Genomic DNA, 25465 nt, shown 5'->3' with positions numbered 1-25465 from the left:
ACAAGCAAACGACCACAATGGCAGTCAAAGCAATCGTATTTGGACCTACTGGCAACATCGCCTCAGTCGCAGCCCGCACAGCAAAGGAGAATGGAGCTGAAGTCGCTCTTGCCATGCGAGATCCTTCCAAAACCATCCCAGGTCTCAGCTCTGAGGACGAGAAAGCTGGCGGCTATACCAGAGTGCAAGCCGATCTGACAAAGCCAGAAACCGTGAAAGCCGCAATCGAGAAGACTGGAGCAAAACATGCATTCATCTACGCAGCACATGGCTCCAAAGACGCCATGAAATCGACCTTGGAAGCAATGAAGAGTGGCGGAGTCGAGTTCGTGGTCTTCCTCAGCAGCTTTACAATCAGCGAGCCAAAAGAAGAAATTCCACCAGAAGAGGTCATACCGTATATTCACGCCACAGTCGAGGTCTCTCTCGATCAAGTCTTTGGGGAAGCGAACTACGTAGCCATTCGACCCGGTGGCTTCGCGACCAACGTTCTACGATGGTCACCCCAAGTAAAGACCGGCGAGGTCAAGCTATATGGTCCCAACTTCGCGATGGATTGCATTACACCAGGAGATATGGGTCGAGTCAGTGGGATTATTCTTGCAAAGGGCGTACAGTATGACCAGCGCAAGGTCTACTTATACGGACCGAAACCACTTTCTCAGAAAGAGATGGCAGAGGTAATTGCCAAAGTCATTGGTAAAAATGTCAAAGTCTCGGGATCCACACCTGAGGAAGCTACCGAGCAATTCAAAGCCGCTGGAGTGCCTATGCCCGTCATCAATTACATGATCAAACGGTTGGGCGACAACAAAGCCGAACAAGCCCCTCGTACACGCTACGAAGAAGGCTTGGGAAATGTGAGGAAGTATACTGGGCAGGAAGCAGAAACATTCGAGCACTGGGTCTCGGAGAACAAGGAGCTATTCGTTTAGCTCGACCGCACGTGCATTCACGATAGAACCAGCTCACCAAAAAATCTCTCTCATGACAAACCCACTGATCGAACGCTACAACTTCGCCCCACTCCCATTCCGCCCAAACGTCTCATTAACCGCCTTCTCAAACTCAACATACATGCCAAAAGCCTGTGGATCCCCAGGCGGAACCAACTGCGTAAAATAACACCCACAAATCCCTTCCGTTCGATTAATCCACCAAAACAAATTCGGATACCCACCCCACTGCATCCCTCCCTCTTTCCTCCCACAATTCCCCATCCCCTCCAAATTCAAAATGCCCCCCAACCCGAAATCCACTTTCGTCTCGACCGGAATATTCCCCGCCAACCCAAACGCCTCAGGATTCGCATGCATTTTCTGCAAATGTGCGGGATTCTTGAGTTGCGGGGTGAACATGTGATCGACGGTTGAGGGACGGAGGAGGAGGGAATCGTTTCGGAGAAGGGAGACGAGGATTTTGATGTAATCGGATGGGGTAGAAGCCAAACCACCTCCACCAGCATGTCGAACTCCGCCGATGGGGGAAGTCGCAGATGTTTGGGTTTGTGGGACGAGGTTTCCCTCTTCGTCTCGGACGATCATACCCGCGATGCGAGAGGTCAGATGAGGATGATTCGCGGGCTCGAATGTCGTATCGTTCAGGTCGAGTGGGTAGAAAATCTTCTGCCTCATGAATTCCTCGAGCGGAGATTTCGTCGCGCGTTCGACCGCTACACCTGCCCAGTCGATTCCATACCCATACGTCCAACTCGTTTCCGGATCGAAAACTAAAGGGACGCGATAAGCGTGAGAGACTTCCGTGCGGTCTTCATGGCTCTTCTCAATCCCTCGTTTTTTCAAATCTTGATTATGCCATTGCCTCCAAGCGAAGAGTCTCGCATGCATAAACTCGTAGGAAATCCCACTGGAATGCGTCAAGAGGGAGCGTAGAGTGATTTTGCCTTTTGCTGGGCGGAGAATAGGTTTTGATTCGCCATTTGAGTCCTCTTCCATGCGTTCTAATACCTGGATGTCTTTGAATTCTGGAAGGTAGGTTTCGGAGACGTTGTCGTCGAGATTTAAGAGTTTATCTTCGACGCATTTAATTACGCAGATTGTTGTTAGGAGTTTTGTCATGGATGCGATCCAGCAGACTGTATCTGGACCGAAGGGCTTTGTGACTTGTGGTTCTTCGGATAGTGGCTTGGTTTGGACTGAGGTGCCTTCTGAGGGGAGTTGGGATTGCCATATTGAGCTGTTGATGTAGGTCCCTGAGGAGATTGAGTGAAGAATTTTGCCTGGAGATGAGTTAGTAGAGGTGTCTGAAGAGACAAGAGTGTTTGGCCTACCATTTTTGTCTGCTGCCAAGATGCACGTGCCTGGCAGTACGCCGTCCTTGGTTGCTTGATGTAATTTCCGATCGAAGTCGTCCATTTTCAATGGCACTTGGCTCACGTAGGCACGATCAGAGTCTATGTAATAGCCGCGAAGTCACAAAACGAATACTAAAAACCAACATTGTTAGCATGAAGAAGGTGCCGCTCTCTGAGTGCCGAGCTGAGTTGGAGCCGAGGCATTCAAGGTGGTTTGACTTGCGCGACTCGACTTCCTATCAAAAATTGATGGAATATTTAGTTAACGCTTTCAAGACGTATCGTCTCGTCCTGTGTTCCTGACGTCCACTTTGACATGTCCAATGCCAAGTGGTCTTTCCTGGCCAAAGGATGCACTTCCAGGCCGATTTCCTTAGACACGACCTAGGGCCAAGCCTTCGCTCTCTCAATCGCATACCTCTACACACCACAGCTCCCCATCGTCTCAGTGATCTCCTTCGAGTTGGTTCCAACACTGTCAAGATCCTTCGCCAGGACAATTCTGCCCTCTTCATCCTCCCTGCAATCACATCCGAACTCAGCACGAAAGTCAGGAAGAAGCTTTCCGTCCAGCTTCTCCAAAGCCTTGTTAGCAGCGCGAAGTTTCGCATATCTACCAGACTTGCCAGCGGAATGTGCAATGATCTTGTCATGAACCATAACCACAGCCACGACATCCTTTCTCTCCATGCCGTCGACGCTAGGAAGCTCACGAGCCATGAGCCGATAGTCCACACAGCCGAAGGTCGTCTGGAGCATGTTATGAAGGTGCGTGCAAGGATGGTTGTTGGCGAAGCTGTCGTAGATAGTCATGTCGCCGAAGTAGCACTTGACGTGTTCTTCGAAGAAGCGTTGTACCTGGTTGTAATCGAAGTTGGAGTCAATGAACATGGCTCCAATATATGCCTCGACAATATCCGGAAGGCACTTTGGTGGATCGGAGACGGTAGTCCAGTAATCAACACAGCCCTTACCCGCAATGCGCTTGGCCTCAAGAAGTTCGGTCGCGTAGTCGCGAACTTGGTGCTCGAGGGTGGCGTGATGGTGACGCAGATGCTTGTGGAAGCCGATGTCGACGCACAGTGCGCCCAGGAACTTGTTGCTGACCATGGCCATCTTGTGCTCGGTAAGCCATTGCGGGTCCTTGTCTGGGTACTTGTAGAAGAGATAGGTGATGCTCGCCATGTCGAGAAGGGCATCGCCCAAGAACTCCAGACGCTGGTAGCTTGGTACTTTCTCGTACATGTACGGTACTGAAGGATGCATGAAGGCGGAGTACAGCAGGCGTGGATACGTGAAAGTATACGCATGCTCCTTCTCGACCCTCAGCGCCAGGTCCTTCTGTACTGCGGTTGATTCGCCTGTCTGGTACGCAGGCTTGTCGTATGCATCGATGTAATCCTGCCAGGTTTGCATCTTGTGATCGTCACTCTTGACTAGCTTTGTGACAGCACGAACAGCGTCTCGCCAATGCTCTGGCTCCCACGCCTCTCCAGGCTTGTCGTGACTCAGGTAAGCGGCACCAATCAATGCCTCGCAGACGTCCGCGATGGTCTTCTCGCCAAGTCCGACTTCGCGAGGCTCGTGGTACATCTCTTTTTCCTGGCCCTTGACAACTCCTGTACCAACCAGCAACTTCAATCCTTCTGGATACCAGTATCTCCGATTGAATGCCAAGCTTCGGATGTACTCGTAAAGCTTAAGCTGAAGTGCAGTCTGGTATAGATTCTTGTTGCAAAGCATCAGCATACGCCGGACGTGAAACTCGAATTCGTTCTCATTGGGGTTCATGATGAAGGTGGAGATTGTTGTCGCTGTCTTGAGGAATGTATCGCCGATGAACTCGAGGCGCTCGTAATTCTCGCCCATGCCGCGTTGAAAGTTGACACGCTCCTCAGCTTCGTGCTCTCCTTGATTGTCGGAGTCCTTGGTAAAGGCTGCCAATGCGAATTCTGGCCCGCATGTCACCCCGACCGCTTCACACCCCTCGATACTAATGAGACAAGATTCGAATCGGTGAGCGATCGCCGGCCACACGAAACATGAAGCTGCAACGTTTGGGGTGATTGCAGAGATACGCAGCGGCTCCGGCACAATGTAAGCTTTTGTGACGGGCGCCAATTCTTTTTGTTCTGGTGGTGCGAGCATGTTGCGGCGTTGAAGTACAATGTCCGCTTCCACGACTGGCTGATTTTGGGACCAAACCCTTGCTTGTCGAGACTTTTTCCATAGACTGACGCTGTAGTTCATGATACTGCCGCCTCGATTGCCTTTGCCCTTGCTAGCATGCTCTGGAATGGGATCGTCTTGGTGCAACGAGCTGTCGACGCCTATGGAGTAGAATTTGCGACTCCCATCGAACATGTCCACAATGAACTTGTCGACAAAGCGATCGTGTGGCGTACTTGGAGTCCACTTGTACTCGTCGTTATCGAGAACATCCTCCAGGAGACGCCAGTCGATGGCCGTCATGGGGTCAATGTTATGGGCTGATGATGCCTGGTCGGTAGACAGCAGAAGAGTGGCAGGCGCGAGCCAGTACGACAGCTTGGCCGCATCCTCTTCATAGGTCTTGCTGAACACATCGCGGAAGACGCGGAATGTGAATGCAGTCAGCTTCTTAAGCCGCTCTTGATCCACGAGTAGCGGAGCTCCTAGGTCGGCGGATTTGACGGTGGTCGCGCGTCCGTCATTAAGGTAGATTGGAAAAGAAGGAAATTGCGGCATCTGTGTTCTCGTCAAGAATGCGATAGGCTGATGAACACGATCAAGCTTCTCCGGGAAATCGATGACTGTGATCCAGAGTTGCACGGGCAATGTGCCTCGCTGTTCGGCCCAAATCTTTGGTTTGATGCGCATGGCATACTGGTTGGTCTTCTTCATGTCCACAGCTAGTAGCGCGTTTCGCATAGCAGGAAGCTTCCTCTGATATACCGGCATAAGGTTCTCGTTGATCCACGATTTCTTCCTCAACTCGATAACCGCCTCGAAGGCAGCTGATCGCTTCGCTAGTGTCTTCTTTTGGTGGACTTTGCCAATCATGGATCGAAGTGGAGAGTTGCCGGGCAGCACGACCTCGCAAACGAACTTCTGCCCGCGGGAAGACACGACATAGGTGGGATGCTGCATCTCGTGACCGTCGGTAGGTATTGCGGATACAAATGTAGCCAGGATGTTCAGTGCATTGCCGTACGTCAGCTTGGCCTTTGAGACGGGATCCACGCGGACCTCCATATTCCTCTCTCGTTCCATCAATGCTTCAATGCTATCCGAATTGCCTTGAAGCTTGCGATCCTCAGGAAGCTGGTCGCAGTACGCCCTCATGCTCAGCTCAGCGTACCGCACTTCGTTCACTGTTTCCTTGTGTATCGAGTTGCCGTTCTCCACCATATGGATGAATTTGGAATTCTGATTGCGAGCACGACCGCGCGATTGGACGTACTGGATCATCGTGGCGTACATGTCGAAGCGGATGATGAGATTGCAGTCGGGCACATCAAGACCCTCCTCCGCCACGGACGTAGCGAAAAGGCAGTTTAGATCACCCTTGCGGAATTTCAGTAGAACCATAACCTGCTGACGAAACGAGAAGTTGTCTTCGTCCTGGCCGGTGTTACCAGAGCCAATCAAGAATGTTGACTTCATGTGTGGAGACTTGATCCGCTGAAAGAGGCTGTTCAGAAGGCGGGCAGTGTAGCGTTTGTCAACAAACACAATGCAGCGGTTGCTCGATGGCCGCTCGAACTGCTCAGCAAGATATCTGTAGAGCTCATAGACCTTCGAGCTGATACGATCTCTCGTGATTTCCGTGTCGAGGATATTTCGATGCTCTTGTGCAAAGGCCACTGCAGCATCGATGCGCTTCAAGGCACGGTCAAGGGCAGCCACTTCTCGACCTGCATTGCGCGCGTGGAACTTCTGCTCCGCAGCAAGCTTGTATCTCTTAGACTTCTCGTCAGAAAGGCAGTCAAGCAGATAGAAATCTGCACACCACGAGCCCAGGTGTCGCGCAACTTCGGCGGCACGGGTAAAGATTTTGGTGAATTGAGTCATGTCGCTGTAGCGGGCTCTAACGGCTTGTAAAAGCGGCGTCTCGAAGCCGGCCTGGGGAAGAGAGGGATATCTCATAATTTGTTCCTTGGGCTTCTTGATAGCGCTCGATAAGCTCATGTCGGATGTGGTGGCGATTTTCGAATCAAGGAGTGCCTCGAGCTCGTGCGCGGCTTGGATGACATCCATTTTGGCATCGATGGGACTGGCGGTCATGCCGAAGATACGTGGTCGATCGTGTACTTCTTCTTCGAGATAGAAGTCCTTGATGATTCTGCGGGTGGTAAGCTGTGAACATGATGTAATAGGAGGCTGACGTACCTCGCGTATGAATGGTTCTTCTTGGTATGGTGCGCCTCGTCGAAAATGAGGAGATTGATCTGCTTCATAGTGAGGTAGCCAAAGGAAAGTGCTTGGAACAGAATCTCGGCAGTACAGACGATTGCCTTGTTCTCGTAGCACTCCTTCATCCAACGAGTCTTGTCCCATCTGTCAGTATTGTCGGCTCCACAAAGTCTGGCGACCTTGTGATCAAGGTTGGTCTCGAGCACTGCAAATTGCTGGTATACCAAAGTCACGCTTGCCACCAGAAAGAACGAGATCTTTGCTTGAGATCCCTTGGCACGGTTCTCAATCTCGTGGTCAATGATCCATCGAAGAAGCAAGACTGCAATCAATGTCTTGCCTGAGCCCGTGTCGAGGACCGCGATGGTATTCTCCTGCTTTGCACGCTCGAACAGTTCAATCTGATACTCGCGAGGGTTCTTCACAATCTGCGTGTCGCGCTGCTGCTGCGCAAGTAAGGAGTGCACCGACTGCTCTTCATCGAGACCAGACTTGGGCTTCCCATCGCGGTTCTTGGGCTTCAGCGCTTCTTGTCCGGCGGAGCTCGTGATCCATGTGTCGAAAATGGCCTTCTGTGCTCTGCGTTTCTCCTTCCAGGTGATGGGGCCGGCGGCGGTTGGCATGCCATCGTCTTCATCCCCAGACCCCATAAAGCCATCCTCATCGGCCTGCTCGCTCTCGGGCGGATCTGCTATATTCGGCGCGCCCATGATGCCGGACTGTCAAGGCGACGGCGACGCGTCCAAGTGTGTGGTCGTGTTCTTATCGTGTTAGTCAAACAGCTCAGGCTGTCTGTGAGCAATGTGCGACTCGTCTCATCACATGTGGATGACTCCCGCGCGCATGTGGAGTCGTACAGCAGCCCGACTGCTTGCTGCTGCGACGGAGTTGTCGCGTTTGTTTGTGGTCGTAGTGGAAGTGGTGCTGATTGGTAGTTCTACGGAGTGAGCTCCGTCGTGGGGCGAGCTCAACTTCAGAAGCAAGCTGATGTAAGATCAGCTTCACCCTTCACCTGCAGCAGCATCCCAAGATGGCAGAGAACGAGCAAAGGTCCCTCCGCTCAGTCTACAGCGACGCCGAGCAGAAACGCACAAGCATCGAAAACAGCTTCGACTCAAACTCAGCGAGCTTCCAAGACAACCTCACCGCGGCCATCCAGCTCTACGAAGAATGCATAAAGCTCGCCGAGCAAATCTCACTCTTCTCACCAAACGAATCCCTCGAAGACATCGGCACAGCAGACCTTCAATACCTGCTCCTCCACCACCGAATAGCAGAGCTCGTACAGAAACTCAACACCGGCTTCGAGCACCGCAAAGCCAACCTCGAACGAGCCCAACGACATTACGAACGCTACCTCAAACAACTCGACAACTACGACATCCTCTCGAAAGACGACGCACAACTCCTAGAACAATACCACGACTCACCCACCACATTCTCCACAGCCAGCACAGCAGACGCCGCCCTACGAAGAGAAACCAAAATTCGCAGATTCAAAGAAGAGAAGTCCTTGAAGCAAAAGCTAGAATTTCTTCGCCAAAATCCGAGATTAGTGCAGGAAGATGATAGTCAAGCACGGGAAATCCAATTGACGGAGATTGCGTATTGTGCGCATCAAAGCTTTGCGAGTTTGGAAGGGATCGCGCAGGAACTGCATATTCTGTCGAAAGCTCCTCCGCCTGCTCAACCGCAGAATGGGCAGGGACCCAGCGACACTCGAGAGCGGGAGCGTGCGAGGTTTGATAAAGGGTACAGGGACCGTCTTGATGGGCGTTCACATCTTTCGGCGGGTATGAAGGGTCCGTTGCTTGATAAGAGTGGGAAGCCTTTGAGGCCTTTTACGCTGCTTGCAAGGGATGAGATGAGGCAGGGTGTTTTTAGGCCGGACCATAGCTTGCCGACTATGACGATTGATGAGTATCTGGAGGAAGAAAGGAGAAGAGGTGGTATGATTGATGGAGGTGGAGAGGCAAGTCGGCAGCAGAAGGTGGTGGACGAGGATGACATGGATGCTGCAGATCAGGCGACGTATAAGGCAAGGGAGTGGGATGAGTATGTGGAAGCCAATCCTAAGGGGAGTGGAAATACGATCAATAGAGGTTGAGGTGTTGGAAATATTGGACTGCCTCCTGATGCCGATGCTTCTCGCCGGCTACTTCAACGCGCACTCGACACTAATGATCCAAGTAATACGGCCTTGAGAGCCTTTCCAATAATGGCTCAAAATCAAAACTCACCAGTCCATGCAACTGCTTTGACCCACATCTTCCTAACGCTCGTTCCGCGCTCAACTGCTCTTCTCCCTTCTTCTGCCCAATCAGCTTGACCAATCTGGCAATCCCTCGCGCTTTCTCCGCCCGATATCACCACCGTTGCTGGAAAGCTAGTCGTCATTCTTCCACAATGTCGAAAAGCTCTCCGACTTTGGGATCTCGATCAAATCACACGGCTGCTCGTCTCAACAGAGATCACTCCGCAAGCACCTTTGCACAACTCCATCTTTCGCCAAGACCACTCCACGAACGCCGTGCGTGCTGCAAATCGCCCGAAGGATTTGAAGACCACGGCGAGAGCGGCGCCGGCATCCTCCTTCCCGTATTGTTTCACGTAGACTTCGAAATGCGGGCCGTTGGCTGATCGAGACGGTTCGGAAAGAAAGCGGTGGAGCGCTCCGCACTTTTCCTTGTTGGAAGGCAGGGCGAAGTAGAGTTCTCTTTGAAGTGGAGGCGAGTTGGTAATGGTGTCCCGGAATGTCTTGTTCACACTTTGGCTCAGCAGAACGGTACGGATACCGTATATGAGAAGTCGGGCAGCCTCTCCATCGGTGACGTCGAGTGAGATATGTTCGAGCAGTTCGAAGGTGTTGGCGCGCGCCGGCGGATGTGTTGATGTTCGTCATACCCGAATTTGTCAGAGATCACAACATCCCATCATAGCGACGTGAAACAGACCGTGTGTTTGTTTTCGGGCGTGTCGATTTTGGTATTAAAAGGGAAAAGATGAAGTTTGCAGTCACGACGATTCGCCGGGAACAGGCCGAGTCTCTTTGCAGCAACAGGCAAGTGCGAAATGGAGAAGCGGGAACGACGACCAGTGTTGGTCAACACGTGGAAACTTTACCAATTCCCGTCGGCTACCATGGAACCTGAAGAATCTTTCCCCGAGCAGATATCGAATCCTTCACCTCAAGTTGAGTGAAACAGCTTGCTTTCCTCGCGATCCTCGACCAGATACCACCACTTAGGATCATCCCAGGGCTTCGTACAATCTCAGCATTCCCTAGATGCCCATATGCTCTCGGCTATGGCACACGGCGGAGCCTTTAAAACACTGCATCGAATAGCTGCCCAAGCGTCGGGTTCTCCAACTTCTTCTCGAAGGTCTTCTCGTGAGTCTTCTCCTGCTCAAGTTCGCTGCAAGACTTTACGCGGCAGAAGTTGTAATCACGCCGGTAAAGATCGGTGCAATACTTTACGCGGTCGATACTGTATGCATGCTGGTAGAGGTACATCCGCCGCCAGGAGCCATGCTTGGCGGTGCTGGCATCCTCGAGTTCTGGAAGGCATCTGACCCGGTTCATGACCAGGTGCCCAACCTGTTCCCAGTCATCCGGCCTGACGCGCAAATACGTGCCTTCGCTCAGACTGATGTGTTCCCAGGAAGTCAATGGGTTGAGGTCGTGGCGCGGCAATGGTGGGTCGGGCATCGTGAACCAGAGTTCCCTCTGAAGATGTGGCGAGTTGGCAATGGTGTCGCGAAATGCCCGGCTCACACGCTGGCTGACGAGGGCGCGCCGAATGATTCTGGATGATGAATTTGGCCTCTCCAGCACATTTCTGAGGATCTGCTCGAGCAGCTCGAATGTGCCGGCAACACGTGCTCCAGCGGAGTGAGGGTTGGCGGCCATCTTGGACGTAGGTATGTCAGCGTCTTGGCCAGTAATTGGGGTTGGGACCATCACCTTGGTGATGACGACTCAGCGATCACTGCGGTGGTGATGCCAGAAGTCTCTGGAACAACTGGAAATGTAAACAGCGGAAATCTCCAACAGTGCCAAGAAAGAGATAGAGGTCCGTGCTTGAAAAGAGAGGCAAGGAATGGGGCGAGTCTGGAAGACAAGAGCGGCATCTGAGATAGCCATCTGCTAAGCCCGAGTGTGCAGTCTAATGCCTTGGCGCACCTTCGGCCACCGTGGCCATGCTCAAAGCTCAGGAACCCTCACCCTCAAGAATTGACTTAGCCAAGTAACATCCACACCCAGTCTCCAAGCGACCTTCAATACCCACTCTTTGTCGATTCACCAAGATCACATCAGCCATCGGTTCTCTGCCCTCGCTCATCGCCTTCGCCACTATCTTGCCCTCCGTCCCATTCACAATATCCCTCGCCTGCTCAGCCTCAGTAATCAACCCAACCGCCCCAATCAACAACTTCTGATTCGCAGCTTTGAGCTCCTTTCGAATCCTCGCCTGGGACTGAGGGGTTGGGGGTGGGTTTGGAGGGCATGGTTTGCTGCTGGATGGAAGGGATCCAAGGGCTGAGCGAATGTAGGATGGACCGGTTTGCATGAACCTCTATCTAGCTTGATGTTGAAGGTATATTAATACAACTCGGAAATTGCCAAATGATTCGGAATGAAAGTAATCGAGTGAGGTAGTGATGATAGGATGTTTCTACGGAAGTTTCTTACTATAGGCACTAGTGTTTATGTGGCTCGAAGAGCCACAAGTAAAGGCCGAAGAGCTATAAGTAAAGGCTAAGGCGACGAGCGGGGTAGGGTGAGCTAGATTACTATTAGAAACGCTTATAGTAAGATAGTCTAAAATATCTAAAGTAACTACTTCCGGAATACGCCTATAGTAATTACTATCCGGAATACCTACAGCGAGTACTATTCGAAATATCTATAGTATATAGTTCTTTCTAAGTAGGAACGCTTATAGTAAGTACTATCTATAAGGCGTATAGTAAGTCTAATCTAAAACGCCTAAAGTAATTTTAATCTAAAATACTTATAGGAATTCTAATTTAGAATACTTATAATACTAAGTACTATTTAGAACGCGTATAGTAACTCTAATCGGGAGCGCTAATAGTTAGTACTACTATCTATAACGCTTATACTAAGTTTTATTTAGAACACGCTATATAGTAATTCTAATCCGAAACGTATATACTAAGTCCTATCCGGAACGCGTATAGTAAGTACTATCCGGAACGCGTATAGTAAGTACTATCCGGAACGCGTATAGAAAGTCTAATTCGGAACGCTAATAGTAAGTACTATTAAGAACGCTTATAGTAAGTAGTACTATCTAAAATACCTACAGTAAGTACTATTTAGAATACTTATAGCAAGTTATATCCGAAACGGTTATAGTAAATACTACTAAAAACGTTTATAGCGAGTACCCTATATAACGCCTACTACGAGTACCCTATAAAATGCCTATAGCGAGTACTCTATAGAATATATATAGCGAGTAGTACTATCCGGAACGCGTAGGATAAGCCTTATTTTAAACGCTTAGTACAGTTAGTTCTATATAGACCGGAACGTTTCGAACTGTTTATAGTAAGTACCTTATATAACGCCTACTACGAGTACCTTATAAAACGCCTATAGTAAGCACTCTATAGAATATCTATAGCGAGTAGTACTATCCGGAACGCGTAGGATAAGCCTTATTTTAAACGCTTAGTATAGTTAGTCCTATATAAACCGGAACGCGTATACTAAGTCTAATCTAAAACGCTTATAGAAAATCTTATCCGGAATATATAAAGTAAGTCTAAGTCTAATCTAAAACTAAATACTTATATTAACTACTACGAACTATTTATAGCGAGTACCCTATATAGCGCCTACTACGAGTACCCTATAAAACGCCTATAGCGAGTACTCTATAGAATATCTATAGCGTACTACTATCTAAAATACCTATAGTAAGTACTATTTAGAGTACTTATAGCAAGTTATATCCGAAACGCTTATAGTAAATACTACTAAAAACGGTTATAGCGAGTAGTAGTATTCGAAACGCTTATAGCGGTTACTATCCGAGATATCTATAGCGAGTAGTACTATCCGGAACGCTTTAGAACGCGCTATATAGCAATTCTAATCCGAAATGCTTATACTAAGTCCTATCTAAAACGCGTATAGTAAGTACTATCCGGAACGCGTATAGCAAGTCCAATCTAGAACGCTAGTAGTAAGTACTATTAAGAACGCTTAGGCTTGTGGCAAGTAGTACTATCTAAAATACCTATAGTAAGTACTATTTAGAATACTTATAGCAAGTTGTATCCGAAACGCTTATAGTAGATACTACTAAAAATGCTTATAGCGAGTAGCAATATTTGAAACGCTTATAGCGGCAACCGTCCGAGATATCTATAGCAAGTAGTACTATCCAGAACGCTTATAGTAAGTCTAATCTAAAACGCTTATAGAAAGTCTTATCTTAAATATATAAAGCAAGTCTAAGTGTAATCCGGAACTGGATACTTATATTAAGTACTATCCGGATTCCGGAAGGCCTATAGCGAGCAGTACTGTCCGGAACGCTTACAGCAAATACTATCCAAAGCGCCTATAGCAAACAGTATTCGAACTGTTCACAGCGATCACCCTATAAAACGCCTATAGCGAGTACTCTACAGAATATCTATAGCGTACTGCTGTCTACAACGCCTATACCAAGTTTTATCCAGAACGCGCTATACAGTAATTCTAATCTAAAACGCTTATAGAAACTCTTATCCGGAATATATAAAGTAAGTCTAAGTCTAATCCGAAACTAAATGCTTTTATTAAGCACTATCCGGAAGGCTTATAGCGAGTAGTACTATCCGGAACGCTTATAGTAAATACCATCTAAAACGCCTATAGTTAAATAGTATTCGCACTATTTACAGCAAGTACCTTATATAACGCCTCCTACGAGTACCCTATTAAACGCCTATAGCGAGTACCCTATAGAATATCTATAGCGAGTAGTACTATCCGGAACGCTTACAGTAAATACTATCGAAAACGCCTATATTCGAACTACCTATAGCGAGTAACCTATATAACCTCTACTACGAGTATCTTATAAAACGCCTATAGTAAGCACTCTATAGAATATCTATAGCGAGTAGTACTATCCGGAACGTATAGGACCCTATAAAACGCCTATAGCGTACTACTATTTATAGCCTATACTAATTTTTATTTAGAACGCGCTATATAGTAATTCTAATCCGAAACGCTTATACTAAGTCTTATCCGAAACGCGTATAGTAAGTCTAATTCGGAACGCTAATAGTAAGTACTATTAAGAACGCTTATAGCAAGTATGTACTAAGTCTTATCCGGAACGCGTATAGTAAGTCTAACTCGGAACGCTTAATAGTAAGTACTATTAAGAACGCTTATAGTAAGTAGTACTATCTAAAATACCTATAATAAGTACTATTTAGAACACTTATAGTAAGCTATATCCGATACGCTTAGCCTTTCGAGTATACCGCCTCGAGTAAATATCCCCGGATTAGGCGTAAACGACTATATAGCCTCGAGTAAATACTACCGGATCGGGCGTAAAAGATATATATAGTATCGGAAATACTACTATTATAGCGGCGAAGCCTTACGATACATACTACGACTACTATGTCCTCCGAACTAGTCGCGAACTAAGGAGTTTTAACGTTCCTCGGATATAGCTAATTAGAGGCGGCTTTTAGATCGTTTTAAGCCGTACTAAGCCTAAAGTAGACCTACGGTTTGTTAAGTTATTATTATATTAGAGATAGCGTAACCGCGTAATACCGCCGCGAGCAAATACCGCCGGATTAGGCCTAAAAGTTAGATATACCCTTCCGGAATACTACTATCGCGGCGGCAACGCGTTATAATATAGACTCCGCGTAATACCGCCGCGAGCAAACACCGCCGGATAAGGTACATACGACGAAGACGCCCTTTTCGAGACTACTATCGAAGTTATAGCTCGTCGCGGTATATACTACGACGTCTACGCCTTTCCGGATCGTAGAGGTGTTTACGTTCCTCGCGTCTACTAATTAGAGGCCGCGGTTGGCCTATTTTAAGCCGCACTAAGCCTAAAGGGGCCCTAACTTTTGTTAAGTTGTTATATTTTAGACTATCTAAAACGCCTACAGTTACCAAATAGTATTCGAACTACTTATAGCGAGTACCTTATATAACGCCTACTGCGAGTACCTTATAAAACGCCTATAGCGAGTACTCTATAGAATATCTATAGCGAGTAGTACTATCCGAAACGCGTAGGCTAAGCCTTTCGAGTATACCGCTTCGAGCAAATACCGCCGGATTAGGTATAAACGACCGATATAGCATCGGAAATAATACTATCGTAGCCTTAAGATATATACTACGACTCCTACAATCTCCGAACCGCTTACGAACTATATACTACGACTCCTATAATCTCCGAACCGCTCGTAAACTAAGAAATTTTAAAGTTCCTCGGCTATAGCTAAGTAGAGTCGGCTTTTAGCTTATTTTAAGCCGTAGTAAGCCTAAAGGGGCCGTAAGTACCCTATAAAACGCCTATAGCGAGTACTCTATAGAATACCTATAGCGAGTAGTACTATCCGGAACGCGTAGGACAAGCTAACTACTATCTATAACGCCTATAGAAAGTCTAATTTAGAACGTTTATAATAGTAACTTAGTAAGTACTATTCGGAACGCGTATAGCAAGTCTAATCCGGAGCGCTAATAGTTAGTACTACTATCTATAACGCTTATACCAAGTTCTATTTAGAACGCGCTATATAGCAATTCTAATCCGAAACGCCTATACTAAGTCTTATCCGAAACGCGTAGAGTAAGTACTATCCGGAACGCGTATAGTAGGTCTAATTTAGAACGGTAATAGTAAGTACTATTACGAACGCTTATAGTAAGTAGTACTTTCTAAAATACCTATAGTAAGTACTATTTAGAATACTTATAGCAAGTTATATCCAAAACGCTTATAGTGAATACTACTAAAAACGCCTATAGCGAGTAGTAATATTCGAAACGCCTATAGCGGTAACTATCTAAGATATCTATAGCGAGTAGTACTATCCGGAACGCGTAGGACAAGCCTTATTTTAAACGCTTAGTATAGTTCGTCCTATATAAACCGGAACGCGTATAGCAAGTCTAATAATCTAATCCGAAACGCCTACAGAAAGTCTTGTCCGGAATGTATAAAGTAAGTCTAAGTCTAATCCGAAACTAAATACTTATACGAAGCACTATCCGGAAGGCCTATAGCGAGTAGTACTATCCGGAACGCTTATAGCAAATACTATCTGAAACGCCTATAGTTAAATAGCATTCGAACTATCTATAGCGAGTACCCTATATAACGCCTATAGCGAGTACTCTATAGAATATCTATAGCGAGTAGTACTATCCGGAACGCGTAGGATAAGCTAACTATTATCTATAACGCCTATAATAGGTCTAATTCAGAACGCTTATAATACTAAGTACTATTTAGAACGCGTATAGTAAGTCTAATAACTCTAATCCGGAGCGCTAACAGTTAGTACTACTATCTATAACGCCTATACTAAGTTTTATTTAGAACGCACTATATAGCAATTCTAATCCGAAACGCTTATACTAAGTCTTATCCGGAACGCGTAGAGGAAGTCTATCCGGAACGCAAATAGCAAGTACTATTAGGAACGCTTATAGCAAGTAGGACTATCTAAAATATCTATAGTAAGTCCTATTTAGAATACTTATAGCAAGTCTAATCCGAAACGCTTGTAGTAAATACTACTAAAAACGCTTATAGCGAGTAGTAATATTCGAAACGCTTATAGCAGTAACTGTCCGAGATAGCTATAGCGAGTAGTACTATCCGAAACGCTTATAGCAAATACTATCTAAAACGCCTATAGTTAAATAGGATTCGAACTATTTATAGCGAGTACCTTATCTAACGCCTACTATAAGTACCCTATAAAACGCCTATAGCGAGTAGTACTATCCGGAACGCGTAGGATAAGCCTTTCGAGCCTACCGCTCCGAGTAAATACCGCCGGATTAGGCGCGAACGATACCGCCTCGAGCAAAAAACGCCGCCGGATTAGGCGTAAACGACGGAGACGGCCTCGGAAACACTACTATCGCGGCGCCGGAGCGTTATAGTCGATACCGCGACTCCTACGCCCTCCGGACCGCGCGAGAATCGAGAAATTTTAAAGTTCCTCGCCGCCGACTAATTAGAGTCGGCTTTTCGGTCGTTTTAAGCCGCACTAAGCCTAAAGGGGCCCCAACTTTTGTTAAGTTGTCATATTATAGATTCCTTCCGGAATCTAGAAGTTTGTAGACAAAGACCTAGTTTGTAGCCGGCTTTGAATTTGCAAATCTATTTAAAGATTATTAGTTTAAAAAGGAAGTATAAAGTATAGCTAATTCGCAGTTCGGGGCTTTCTCCTTAGTCTTATAGCTCGAAGTAGCAGCATGCGGTTATAATATCAAAGATCTGAAGAAAGGAAGGAAATCGATGCTTTCGTCATTGTATAGCTGTCTATTACCGGGAGTGCGTCAGGGATGGGGTATCGACGAAAATGTGCTGCGAATTTCTAGACCAAGCTGTACACCTGCAAATGCAATGCAATGCAGCGCTATGCAACGCTCAATTACGAGCTACTCGGATCACTGCATGCTCCTCAATTTCTCCTGCTCTTCGGTAGTGAGGGCATTGAAGACCTCTGCGAATTCTGGCTTCTGTGCTTGCTGCTGGAAGAAGCTCAATAGATACTGTTGGGTTTCGTCGTCTCTGCCACGGCTAGTCGCTGGACCATCCTCAGCAGCGAAAGCCATGAGTTGCGATTTTGTCATTCCTGATCCGAGATCGAGGAAGTCGTCGCCGTCGTCTTCCCAGTCTCCATCATCCTCATCACCATCGTCTAGTTCGGCTGCAGCTGCAGCATCAATGTTGCGCTGAGCTCCGGAAGCCGAAAGAAGTTCTTCGACAAGAACTTTGATGATCTTGAGTTGCGCCGGAATGACCGTGTATTGATCTGGCTGCTGTTTAGCACGTGATCGGGTTAAGATACGATCTGATTTGGGCACAATAAGGTCACCTTTGACCTGGATCTGTGCAAGGCGAGGATCTTGAAGCTCGTATAACTTGGACAGCGCAACAACACTAGTCGAGTCAGTCAGTATCAATCTGTCATGTGAGGAGTGTTTGGCTTACTTTTGACGGATGTCGTCGTAGCCTGCAAAGTTGATGGAGTTTTCCAACCACTTGCTAATGACCACCTGCAGGCCATTTTGATCGCCAATGCGAACATCAGCGAGGAAGCCCACCACATCCGAGGCGGAGATCAGAGAAAGTCTTGCAAACACGAGGATCAAGCTCTGAATAAATTGTGCTTGAGAGGCGGTGGCCAGCCGCACGGCAACAGCTTGGAGCAGCTGCATGAGATATGGCCCAAGCTTGTCCGAACCCGCCTTCTCGACAACTTCTGCAGCCAGACCACCGACCTCAGAAGCGCCGTTGTCGTCCACGGATGGATTCAGAAGTCGATCGATGATAATCAGAACAACTTCAAGACCGCCTTTGCCGGCTTGGTCCTGGAAATTGAACACTTGTTCCGAGTCGTGGTGCAGCATGTGCTTGACCGCACAAGTGGCGGACTTGAGAAGCTCATCGTCTTGCGAGCCAAGAAGAAGCCGGGTAAGACGAGGCATGACTGTCGTGATAAAGCCTGCTGGCAGTGGGGTCGAGCCATTCTCAGCCAAGACTGCGAGCAGTTCGGCGGCGAGGTTTGCAAGAGCGTTTTCTTCCGTCAAAGTGGCAACATCGAACGCGCCCATAAGGGATGGTAAGACTTTCTGTACAAGCTGTGCGTACGAGTCGCTCCCAGACTCCGAAATTGTTCTTGCAATCTCTTCGAAAGTCTCGGTTACCAGAAGCGCGATCTGGAAGTTTGTTGCTCCCCGGCTCGCAGCGGTAAACAGCAAGTCAATACCACCTCCGGTCAGACACGTTCTGGTATCCAAGAGTAGGGCATCGCGTAAAGTTTCGATGATGGTGATGAGCAGATCATCGTTGTCGTCCAGTTCGCTGAGGTCTTGAGTGTTGAGGAAATTCGACAAAGACGTGATTATGGCTGGCTGCTTTTGCAGTGTAACTGCCGGTGGAAGCGACGCAAGATAGTACTGAAGCGCACGGATGCATGAGACCTTGACAATCTCGGACTCGTCGCTTGATATGGCTAGGAGCGTGGCCTCCATGAACGATGTGGCTACTGATTGGAGAGCCTCGCCGGATGTCCTCGTGAGGCTTCCCGCGACCAAGTAACCTCTGGCGCGAAGGAAGACTGGTTCTTCTTGCATTGCGTATTTGATGAAGTCGACGTAGCCGTTCGCCGACTCAGGGCCGATCTGTTTCTCGACATCTTGGAAATCGCCCAGAAGCTGATTGAGTAGGTACAGGGCGGCTTCCTTGACCTTCCAGCCTGCATTCTCAGAGTATAGGGAGCGTGTATATGCCAAAAGACCTTCGACAGTAGCATTGTTGAGCCACTCGCCCAGCTTGATAACGAGATCACCGCATGCCGATCGTGGCGTATAATTGGCAGTGACGTTGACTTCTTCGGAGAGGAAAACATTGACATCGATATCCCATAGGCCTTCCTCCTCGGTAGTGATTTGCGCATATGCCACTGCGACTTTCATGACGTCGGTAATCCACGTGGTGCCACCTGCTTGAGATTGCAATTGTTGCTCGAGCTCTTTTCGCACGGGCGGAGCACGCAAGCAGGCCTGCATGAAGTCGAGTTCCTCAAGCACCAGGAAGTCCAGCGTAAATGGCAAACCATCGGCATCTTCAAGTCTTCCTTGGCCAAAGTCTTCTATGTACTGTTGGAAGTACTGAGCTTGAAGGGTTGAAAGTTCTTGCCAGGTGGCTGAGAAGAGAGCTGGACTGTGCGGCGAAAGCATTTGAGAGAACAAGGTGCGGATGCGCATCAGAACCTTGACGACTTGCAGCTTGAGTGCGACTGAGCCACGATGGTGTTCTGCAGCAGCATCTTTCTTTCCTTCGGCTGGTGCTGGAGGGAGTGGAGTTTTTAGAGACTCAATGGCAAATGAGATCCAGGCGCCCAGATTCTCCTCAGCAAACGCCTTCACAGCAGCCTTGTGATCTTCCATGACCATCTCAAGCAAGTCAAAACAAGATCGAAATACGGAGACAGCAAGTGCTCGCAGCGCCGCTGGTCGAGCGTCATTTGCAGCGACATCGTAAACGACCTTGACCAGATCTCGTGCGACGTTGAAGAATTGTTCATCGTTGAAAGAGTCGTCGACCAGCTCATTCAGAACTTTCAAGGCGCCATGGAGCTGGGCATCGGTGCCAGTTGCAACGACATTGAGAACAGTCGGGAGAAGGTCTGGCCAGTCTTCGGGAAAGTCGGCGCTGGCAATCTTGCTGACCACGAGACTGGCGGCGCTCTTGATCTTCCTCTCGTCCCGCCCGCTCACGGCAAGATCAAGCAGTTGCTGGCGGATTTGAGCCTTCCTGGCCTCGTCGGCAAACAATGGGCCATTGAATTCGTCAAAACTGGTGGACCAGCAGGCGAGCACCCAATTCTTGAGCACCAGCAAAGCCGCCTGTCGCACTTCCAGGGGAACATTGTCATGTGCTCCGATTGAGATCAGGGCAGCTGGAAAGTCCGGGTTGGGATATTGCTGCTTCAGCTGCCATTCGGCATTCTTCCGCGGAGCCTCCTGGGCGGACTGCGTTTCGGTAAGCAGACGCACTAGTTGCTCCTCCATTTCGAGGCTGGCTCAGCTCCTGGCAGCGCTGCCACTGGTGTAACAAGCGATGCGCACCGAGGCCCACAGGTATGACTGCTGTCTTGGAGTCTCTTCGGTGGACGTCGTCGGCGTCTCTACGCTGAGAGGGGAGTCCCACTGTGCGCGCTGGCCGCAAGGTTGACTGCAGGATATATCTTCAGCGGGAATAATACATGTAGTGCAGCTCACAGAAGGTCGGGATGATGTTGAGCCGGCGTATTTCTTGATCAAGTGCAAGTGAAGATCTTTAGTTGCGCTGAGTCGCGTCACTTTCGCGCCGCGGGACCGAACCTTGTCTTGGCTTGGCAGCGAGGGGTCGCACCGGTCGCGTCGCACCGGCGTCGAAAGGACAGCAGTCACAGTGCAACTTCTTGCAATCCATCAGCACGCATCAACACGCAGATGTCGGTGTCGGGCAAGCAGCATGCCCCCGCCCCAGGAGCCGCCGACGTTCCGCATGTTCGTGACGGCATTCACCGACTTCCTCGCGGTGGCCATCCACACCATCCTGTACGAACGCCAAATCTATCCTGCCACCGCCTTCATCTCCGCCAAGAAGTATAACTTTCCCGTCCGACAGAATCGCCACCCACAGGTCTGCGAATGGATCAACGATGCGGTCAATGCCGTGGAAGCCGAGCTCTTCAAAGGCAGCGTCGAGCGTGTGGCGGTCGTCATCTACAGTAAGCAGGCCAAGCCGCTGGAAAGAGTCGTGTTTGACGTGTCCCGCTTTCCGGTCGTGCCGTCTGCGCAGTTCGATGTCCCTCTCGAGCGAGTGGAGGCGGACGGATCCCAGGCCGTCATCCTCCCACGCGTCGATCTGGAGGAACAATTGCGAGCCACCATGAGCCGTCTATCCAACTGCGGCTCCACCCTCAAGACCCTGCCCCCGGGCTGCTCTTTCACTGTCGCAATCGAGCTCAAAGCTGCGAGTGCGGCGCCCTTGAAACACCCTCAGCCATGGGTGCCAGCCGAGCGTCAATCACCCTCATACGACGAAGCTTCTGACGCACACACGCATACAGTGCCCGTGAGGTCGGTCGCCGCAGGAGAGATGGTCTTCGAAACGTGGCTTGAAGAGCTCGAAGATCAGTCCCCGGCAGGCCTTTCGGATTCATTCTGAGGCGGACGGACGAGGTAATCATCATCCTCGTAGAACACTGGTCCAAGCTGTGTCGCCATCCTTACTTCTGTGAGAGCGTCAGCAACATCGCGCTACGATCGCAAGAGAGAATCAAGGATCATGTTGACTCTGGGGACCGACTGGTGGCCCTGCAGCAAGTCGGCATCACCGCAGATCTACAATCCTTCGAAGGAGCTCTGATCGATCGCATCGCTCCACCTGGCGGCAAGCTGATGTAATACCGCGCTACTGCGAGGCCAGCAGTTTGGTAACGTCGACCACATCTTTACATGCATCCTAGGATCATCTTTGCAGATCACAAAGGAATGGCACTTTCAGGACTCACAAACTTAGCCATCTGCAGATGCTGCTTGGTCCGTTCTCTAAGATCATTTTCACTAGGCAAAAAATCCCGAAGCGACCAAGGAAAATGCACATCGCTAAGGCAACAAGTCGAGCGGGACATATGCTTTGTGAGTTCGAAGCAATTGACGCAAAATCGCAAAGCGACCGCCACAGCTGCAGCCTTTGGCCTGGTTATATACGGGAATTCTGCGGCAATGAAGAAGAGAATGTATTGTGAGCAGCAATGTGCGTGCTACCGACCTGCGCTCGCACCGTGAAGCAGCCGTCTATTTTGACGACTTCCCAAAAGCTAGACCGCTCGACAGTGCACGATAAATCTGACCAGCCTTGAAGGATGTGTTGCCTGAGGACATGGTCTTGGCACGCTCTATTTGCTGGCAACTCTTGAAATGTCTGCCAGATGATGCGTAAGCGTTTTTGAGCTTCGCCTGAGGACATTATGATCTGGACTCTGGATATATCTTCCACTCGACCCTCCGATTATTCCAGACTCCAAACCACTTCTCATCTGCTTCTCACCTTCGATACAGACTTGCTTGCCCACAAAATCACGCGATCAAGTCACACCTTGCGTCAATACGAAATCTTCTTTACCCAGTGCCTCGTTCACAATGAGGACCGGAAGTGCGATCACCGGCCTCGCCGGCCTCGCCTCAATTTCAAGTGGCGTAACTGCTTCGCTGCCCAACATCATCGCAGGCTGCGATCACATTTGCAAGCAGCGGATGCTGTACTCAACACTCGATGCCGGGGTAAGATTCGGCGTCGATCTGGCCTTGGATGCCTACAATTCCGCCAAATGGTGTGCCTCTGAGGATTCGTGTCCAGCCACCATCGATTCCGCGTGCAGTATGATCACCAGGAGATTGATTAGCGGAGCCGGGCACGTCCTCAGAAATGGCGATGATGTGGATTACGTCAACTTTGAGGCCAAATCGTTTCAACAAGCAACATACTGGGGCGCAGAGTGGGGATACCGAGCTTTGAACCGCACCAGCGAAGGCATCGATATCAATCCAGTTGCCATGAAGCGTTTGAAGAAAACTTTGAAGTACTTCCCGATAATGCCAGAGGGATCGGTTGTCAATGAAGAGGCTTTCGAGGAGGAAATGAACAAGCCCTCTCCAGCGAAACCTGCGCCCTTGATGCAGCCGAGAGATGTTGCTCCACTTACTTCGACTACCTCGCCGAGTAGAGGTGCTTGTGGGATCTTGCCTTCGTTCACCACGCACTATAATGCGCAAGGGTTGAACGTGACAATCGACCTCTGTGCACATTCGAACGATGCGATAGGTACATATCCTACCCTGACTTCAGCCCATTCGACATCGATGACCGATTCCGGACCAGTTACTACGACTGTGAATTCTGCTACAAATGGAGAGACGCCCACTGCTTCAAAATCAACATCGGAAGCGCTGGTCACCGCTATTCTACCTGGTGGATCAACCGCGATCGTGACGGCTCTTCTACCGGCAGGATCGCCTACTGCGTTACCAGAGACAAGTGACACTGCTGCGATCTCCGACTCCGCTAGCACGTCTGCTGCTGCAACCACAACACGAAGTTCTCTCGCAACCTCTTCGCACCATGCAACGAGACCATCCACTGTCAATTTTGCCACAACTTTGCCAGCTCACGATCCGTCGTCGCAGCCTAAATCCGCATCTTCGTCTTCTCTCGAACACACAGCTCCCGCCGATCCGAAATCCGTTGGATCCTCAAGTGTGGCATCTTCCACCCAAAAGACAGCGGGATCTTCTCCGACCGGCAGCGATCCGCATTCAAGCCAAACCTCCGCTCATCCGCCGAGTGCTGGAGAAAGTTATGGTGCTAATGATTATGACGAAGACGACGAGCATGATGACCATAAACTCCTCTTGGGACTTGGTGTTGGCCTAGGTCTCGGCGTTCCGGTAGTTGGCGGAGTCCTCTGGGCCTTGGGCGATCACTTTCTGGTCGAGAAAACGCTCAGCGCCATCATCAAAGACACTGTGCTCAAAGGAGCCGTGTGGCTCAAATCTCTCCTCCAAGCAAAAGACGAGTCAGTGGATCGCATTACACAGATGAGTGCTGAAGATGCACAATTTCTGCGCCAGCCAGGCTTGCGCCAGTTGGACGAGACAAACTACCGCTTTGAAAGAATCATGCAAGATTACGTCGACCAGGACATTCCAGACGTGCGCGCGCGAATCGAGGATTTGGAGGGTGAGTTCAATCCAGAACAGGCTATGACGCTCCCGGATGGCACGCTCTTTGACAATGGACTTCGACGGGTATTCCGTTACGAAAGGTACAGCCCGAGCCGCGGCATGATGGAGAGCGAATATGTTCGCCCCGCTGACCCCGGCAACTCACTCAACTATTATCTGGAAGACTATGGCTGGCGTCGCTTCGTCAAAACCACTCCCGAAGGACACCCGGTCCTAAGAAATGGTCGACCACGCTACACATGGAAGAGACCTGCAGACTTGCTCCTCATCGACGAAGACCTCGAGTGGCGAAACGTTCGTTCCCGATTCGGAAGGCGTGACGCCGACACTTCTAATCCCGTTTTCGAATACCTTTCAAACCCCATCGGCACTCCCGTAGGCGACGACCTCTCCTCTCAACCCATCATAAAACTCAACGGAGAATCCATCATCGTCGACAGCGTCGGCCGCGTCCAAGACTCGCTCGGAGACACCATCGCAGCGGAAATGCTCCCTTCCGCAAACTCCTCGCCCACGCTCCGAAAATTTCTGAAAGATATCGGCAGCAAGTATCTTTTGATCTGGGATGCTGCGGATGGAGAAAATTTGCAGATCATCTCGAAGGAAGAGTTTTTGAACAGGCCGGGAAACCCTGTGCTTCGGAATCCGGCTCGTGGGTCGATTTTTGGGAATTCTATTCCTGCTGCTGCTGGAACTACGACTAAGTATCTTTCGACGGATTATGTTACGAGGACTCATCATGTGGACTTTACGACTTTGTATGAGAGTACGGCACTCGTCACTGGTTCTATGCCTGCTCCTACTACGCTGGCTACGATTCGAAGGTGAAGTGCGATGTTTTTTGATCGAAGGAATTTTGCGTTCGTTTTTGGGTTTGACGTTACGGATATGCGCTCTATGGGTGATTTGATTAGTATGCGCTCGATGTCGAAACTGGCGTCTGTCACGGATCGGAGTCGAAGAAGTACATAAGAACTTCCTATGAGCTCTACGCTGGGTACTCCGTCGCAACCATATAGCGAAGTCTCCCATTCTAGTTTCACATCAGCAGTTCCACATCCCTCCCTCCCTTCTATCATGGGGGGCATTGCAACTTGGAGCAGTGAAAGCAGCAGCACTGCTCGCGGATGGACCTTCAGTGAACTCGACTTTGCAATCCGATGATGATAGATGTGTTCAAAAAATTGAGAAACCAGGCT

General features: G+C 49.3%; 8 protein-coding genes across 8 annotated transcripts; 4 read left to right on the top strand and 4 right to left on the bottom strand.

Moving 5' to 3' along the window:
• Positions 1-17: 17 nt before the first annotated feature.
• On the top strand, positions 18-935 carry MYCFIDRAFT_83768 (uncharacterized protein; the record flags this gene model as incomplete). Its single annotated transcript, XM_007932949.1, has 1 exon — positions 18-935. One exon carries the CDS (start codon positions 18-20, stop codon positions 933-935), a length of 918 nt encoding a protein of 305 aa, XP_007931140.1.
• Positions 936-1010: 75 nt separating this feature from the next.
• Positions 1011-2375, bottom strand: MYCFIDRAFT_190999 (uncharacterized protein; the record flags this gene model as incomplete). Its single annotated transcript, XM_007932948.1, has 2 exons — positions 1011-2131; positions 2291-2375. 2 exons carry the CDS (start codon positions 2373-2375, stop codon positions 1011-1013), a joined length of 1206 nt encoding a protein of 401 aa, XP_007931139.1.
• Positions 2376-2734: 359 nt separating this feature from the next.
• Positions 2735-7332, bottom strand: MYCFIDRAFT_43585 (uncharacterized protein; the record flags this gene model as incomplete). Its single annotated transcript, XM_007932355.1, has 2 exons — positions 2735-6638; positions 6686-7332. The coding sequence occupies 2 exons, from the start codon at positions 7330-7332 to the stop codon at positions 2735-2737; spliced, it is 4551 nt and encodes a 1516-aa protein (XP_007930546.1).
• Positions 7333-7739: 407 nt separating this feature from the next.
• On the top strand, positions 7740-8816 carry MYCFIDRAFT_83770 (uncharacterized protein; the record flags this gene model as incomplete). The annotated part of the gene is made up of 1 exon (XM_007932947.1): positions 7740-8816. The coding sequence occupies one exon, from the start codon at positions 7740-7742 to the stop codon at positions 8814-8816; it is 1077 nt and encodes a 358-aa protein (XP_007931138.1).
• A 1218-nt stretch (positions 8817-10034) lies between these two features.
• On the bottom strand, positions 10035-10619 carry MYCFIDRAFT_83771 (uncharacterized protein; the record flags this gene model as incomplete). The annotated part of the gene is made up of 1 exon (XM_007932946.1): positions 10035-10619. One exon carries the CDS (start codon positions 10617-10619, stop codon positions 10035-10037), a length of 585 nt encoding a protein of 194 aa, XP_007931137.1.
• Positions 10620-17411: 6792 nt separating this feature from the next.
• MYCFIDRAFT_65314 (uncharacterized protein) lies at positions 17412-20543 on the bottom strand (the record flags this gene model as incomplete). Its single annotated transcript, XM_007932443.1, has 2 exons — positions 17412-17907; positions 17959-20543. 2 exons carry the CDS (start codon positions 20541-20543, stop codon positions 17412-17414), a joined length of 3081 nt encoding a protein of 1026 aa, XP_007930634.1.
• A 445-nt stretch (positions 20544-20988) lies between these two features.
• On the top strand, positions 20989-21687 carry MYCFIDRAFT_43518 (uncharacterized protein; the record flags this gene model as incomplete). Its single annotated transcript, XM_007932348.1, has 1 exon — positions 20989-21687. One exon carries the CDS (start codon positions 20989-20991, stop codon positions 21685-21687), a length of 699 nt encoding a protein of 232 aa, XP_007930539.1.
• Positions 21688-22314: 627 nt separating this feature from the next.
• On the top strand, positions 22315-25094 carry MYCFIDRAFT_216786 (uncharacterized protein; the record flags this gene model as incomplete). Its single annotated transcript, XM_007932945.1, has 1 exon — positions 22315-25094. The coding sequence occupies exon 1, from the start codon at positions 22665-22667 to the stop codon at positions 25092-25094; it is 2430 nt and encodes an 809-aa protein (XP_007931136.1). The 5' UTR covers positions 22315-22664.
• Positions 25095-25465: the final 371 nt, after the last annotated feature.

Source organism: Pseudocercospora fijiensis (assembly GCF_000340215.1).
Source record: "Pseudocercospora fijiensis CIRAD86 unplaced genomic scaffold MYCFIscaffold_9, whole genome shotgun sequence".
NCBI lineage: Eukaryota > Fungi > Ascomycota > Dothideomycetes > Mycosphaerellales > Mycosphaerellaceae > Pseudocercospora > Pseudocercospora fijiensis.
This window is presented reverse-complemented; position numbering and strand designations above follow the sequence as displayed.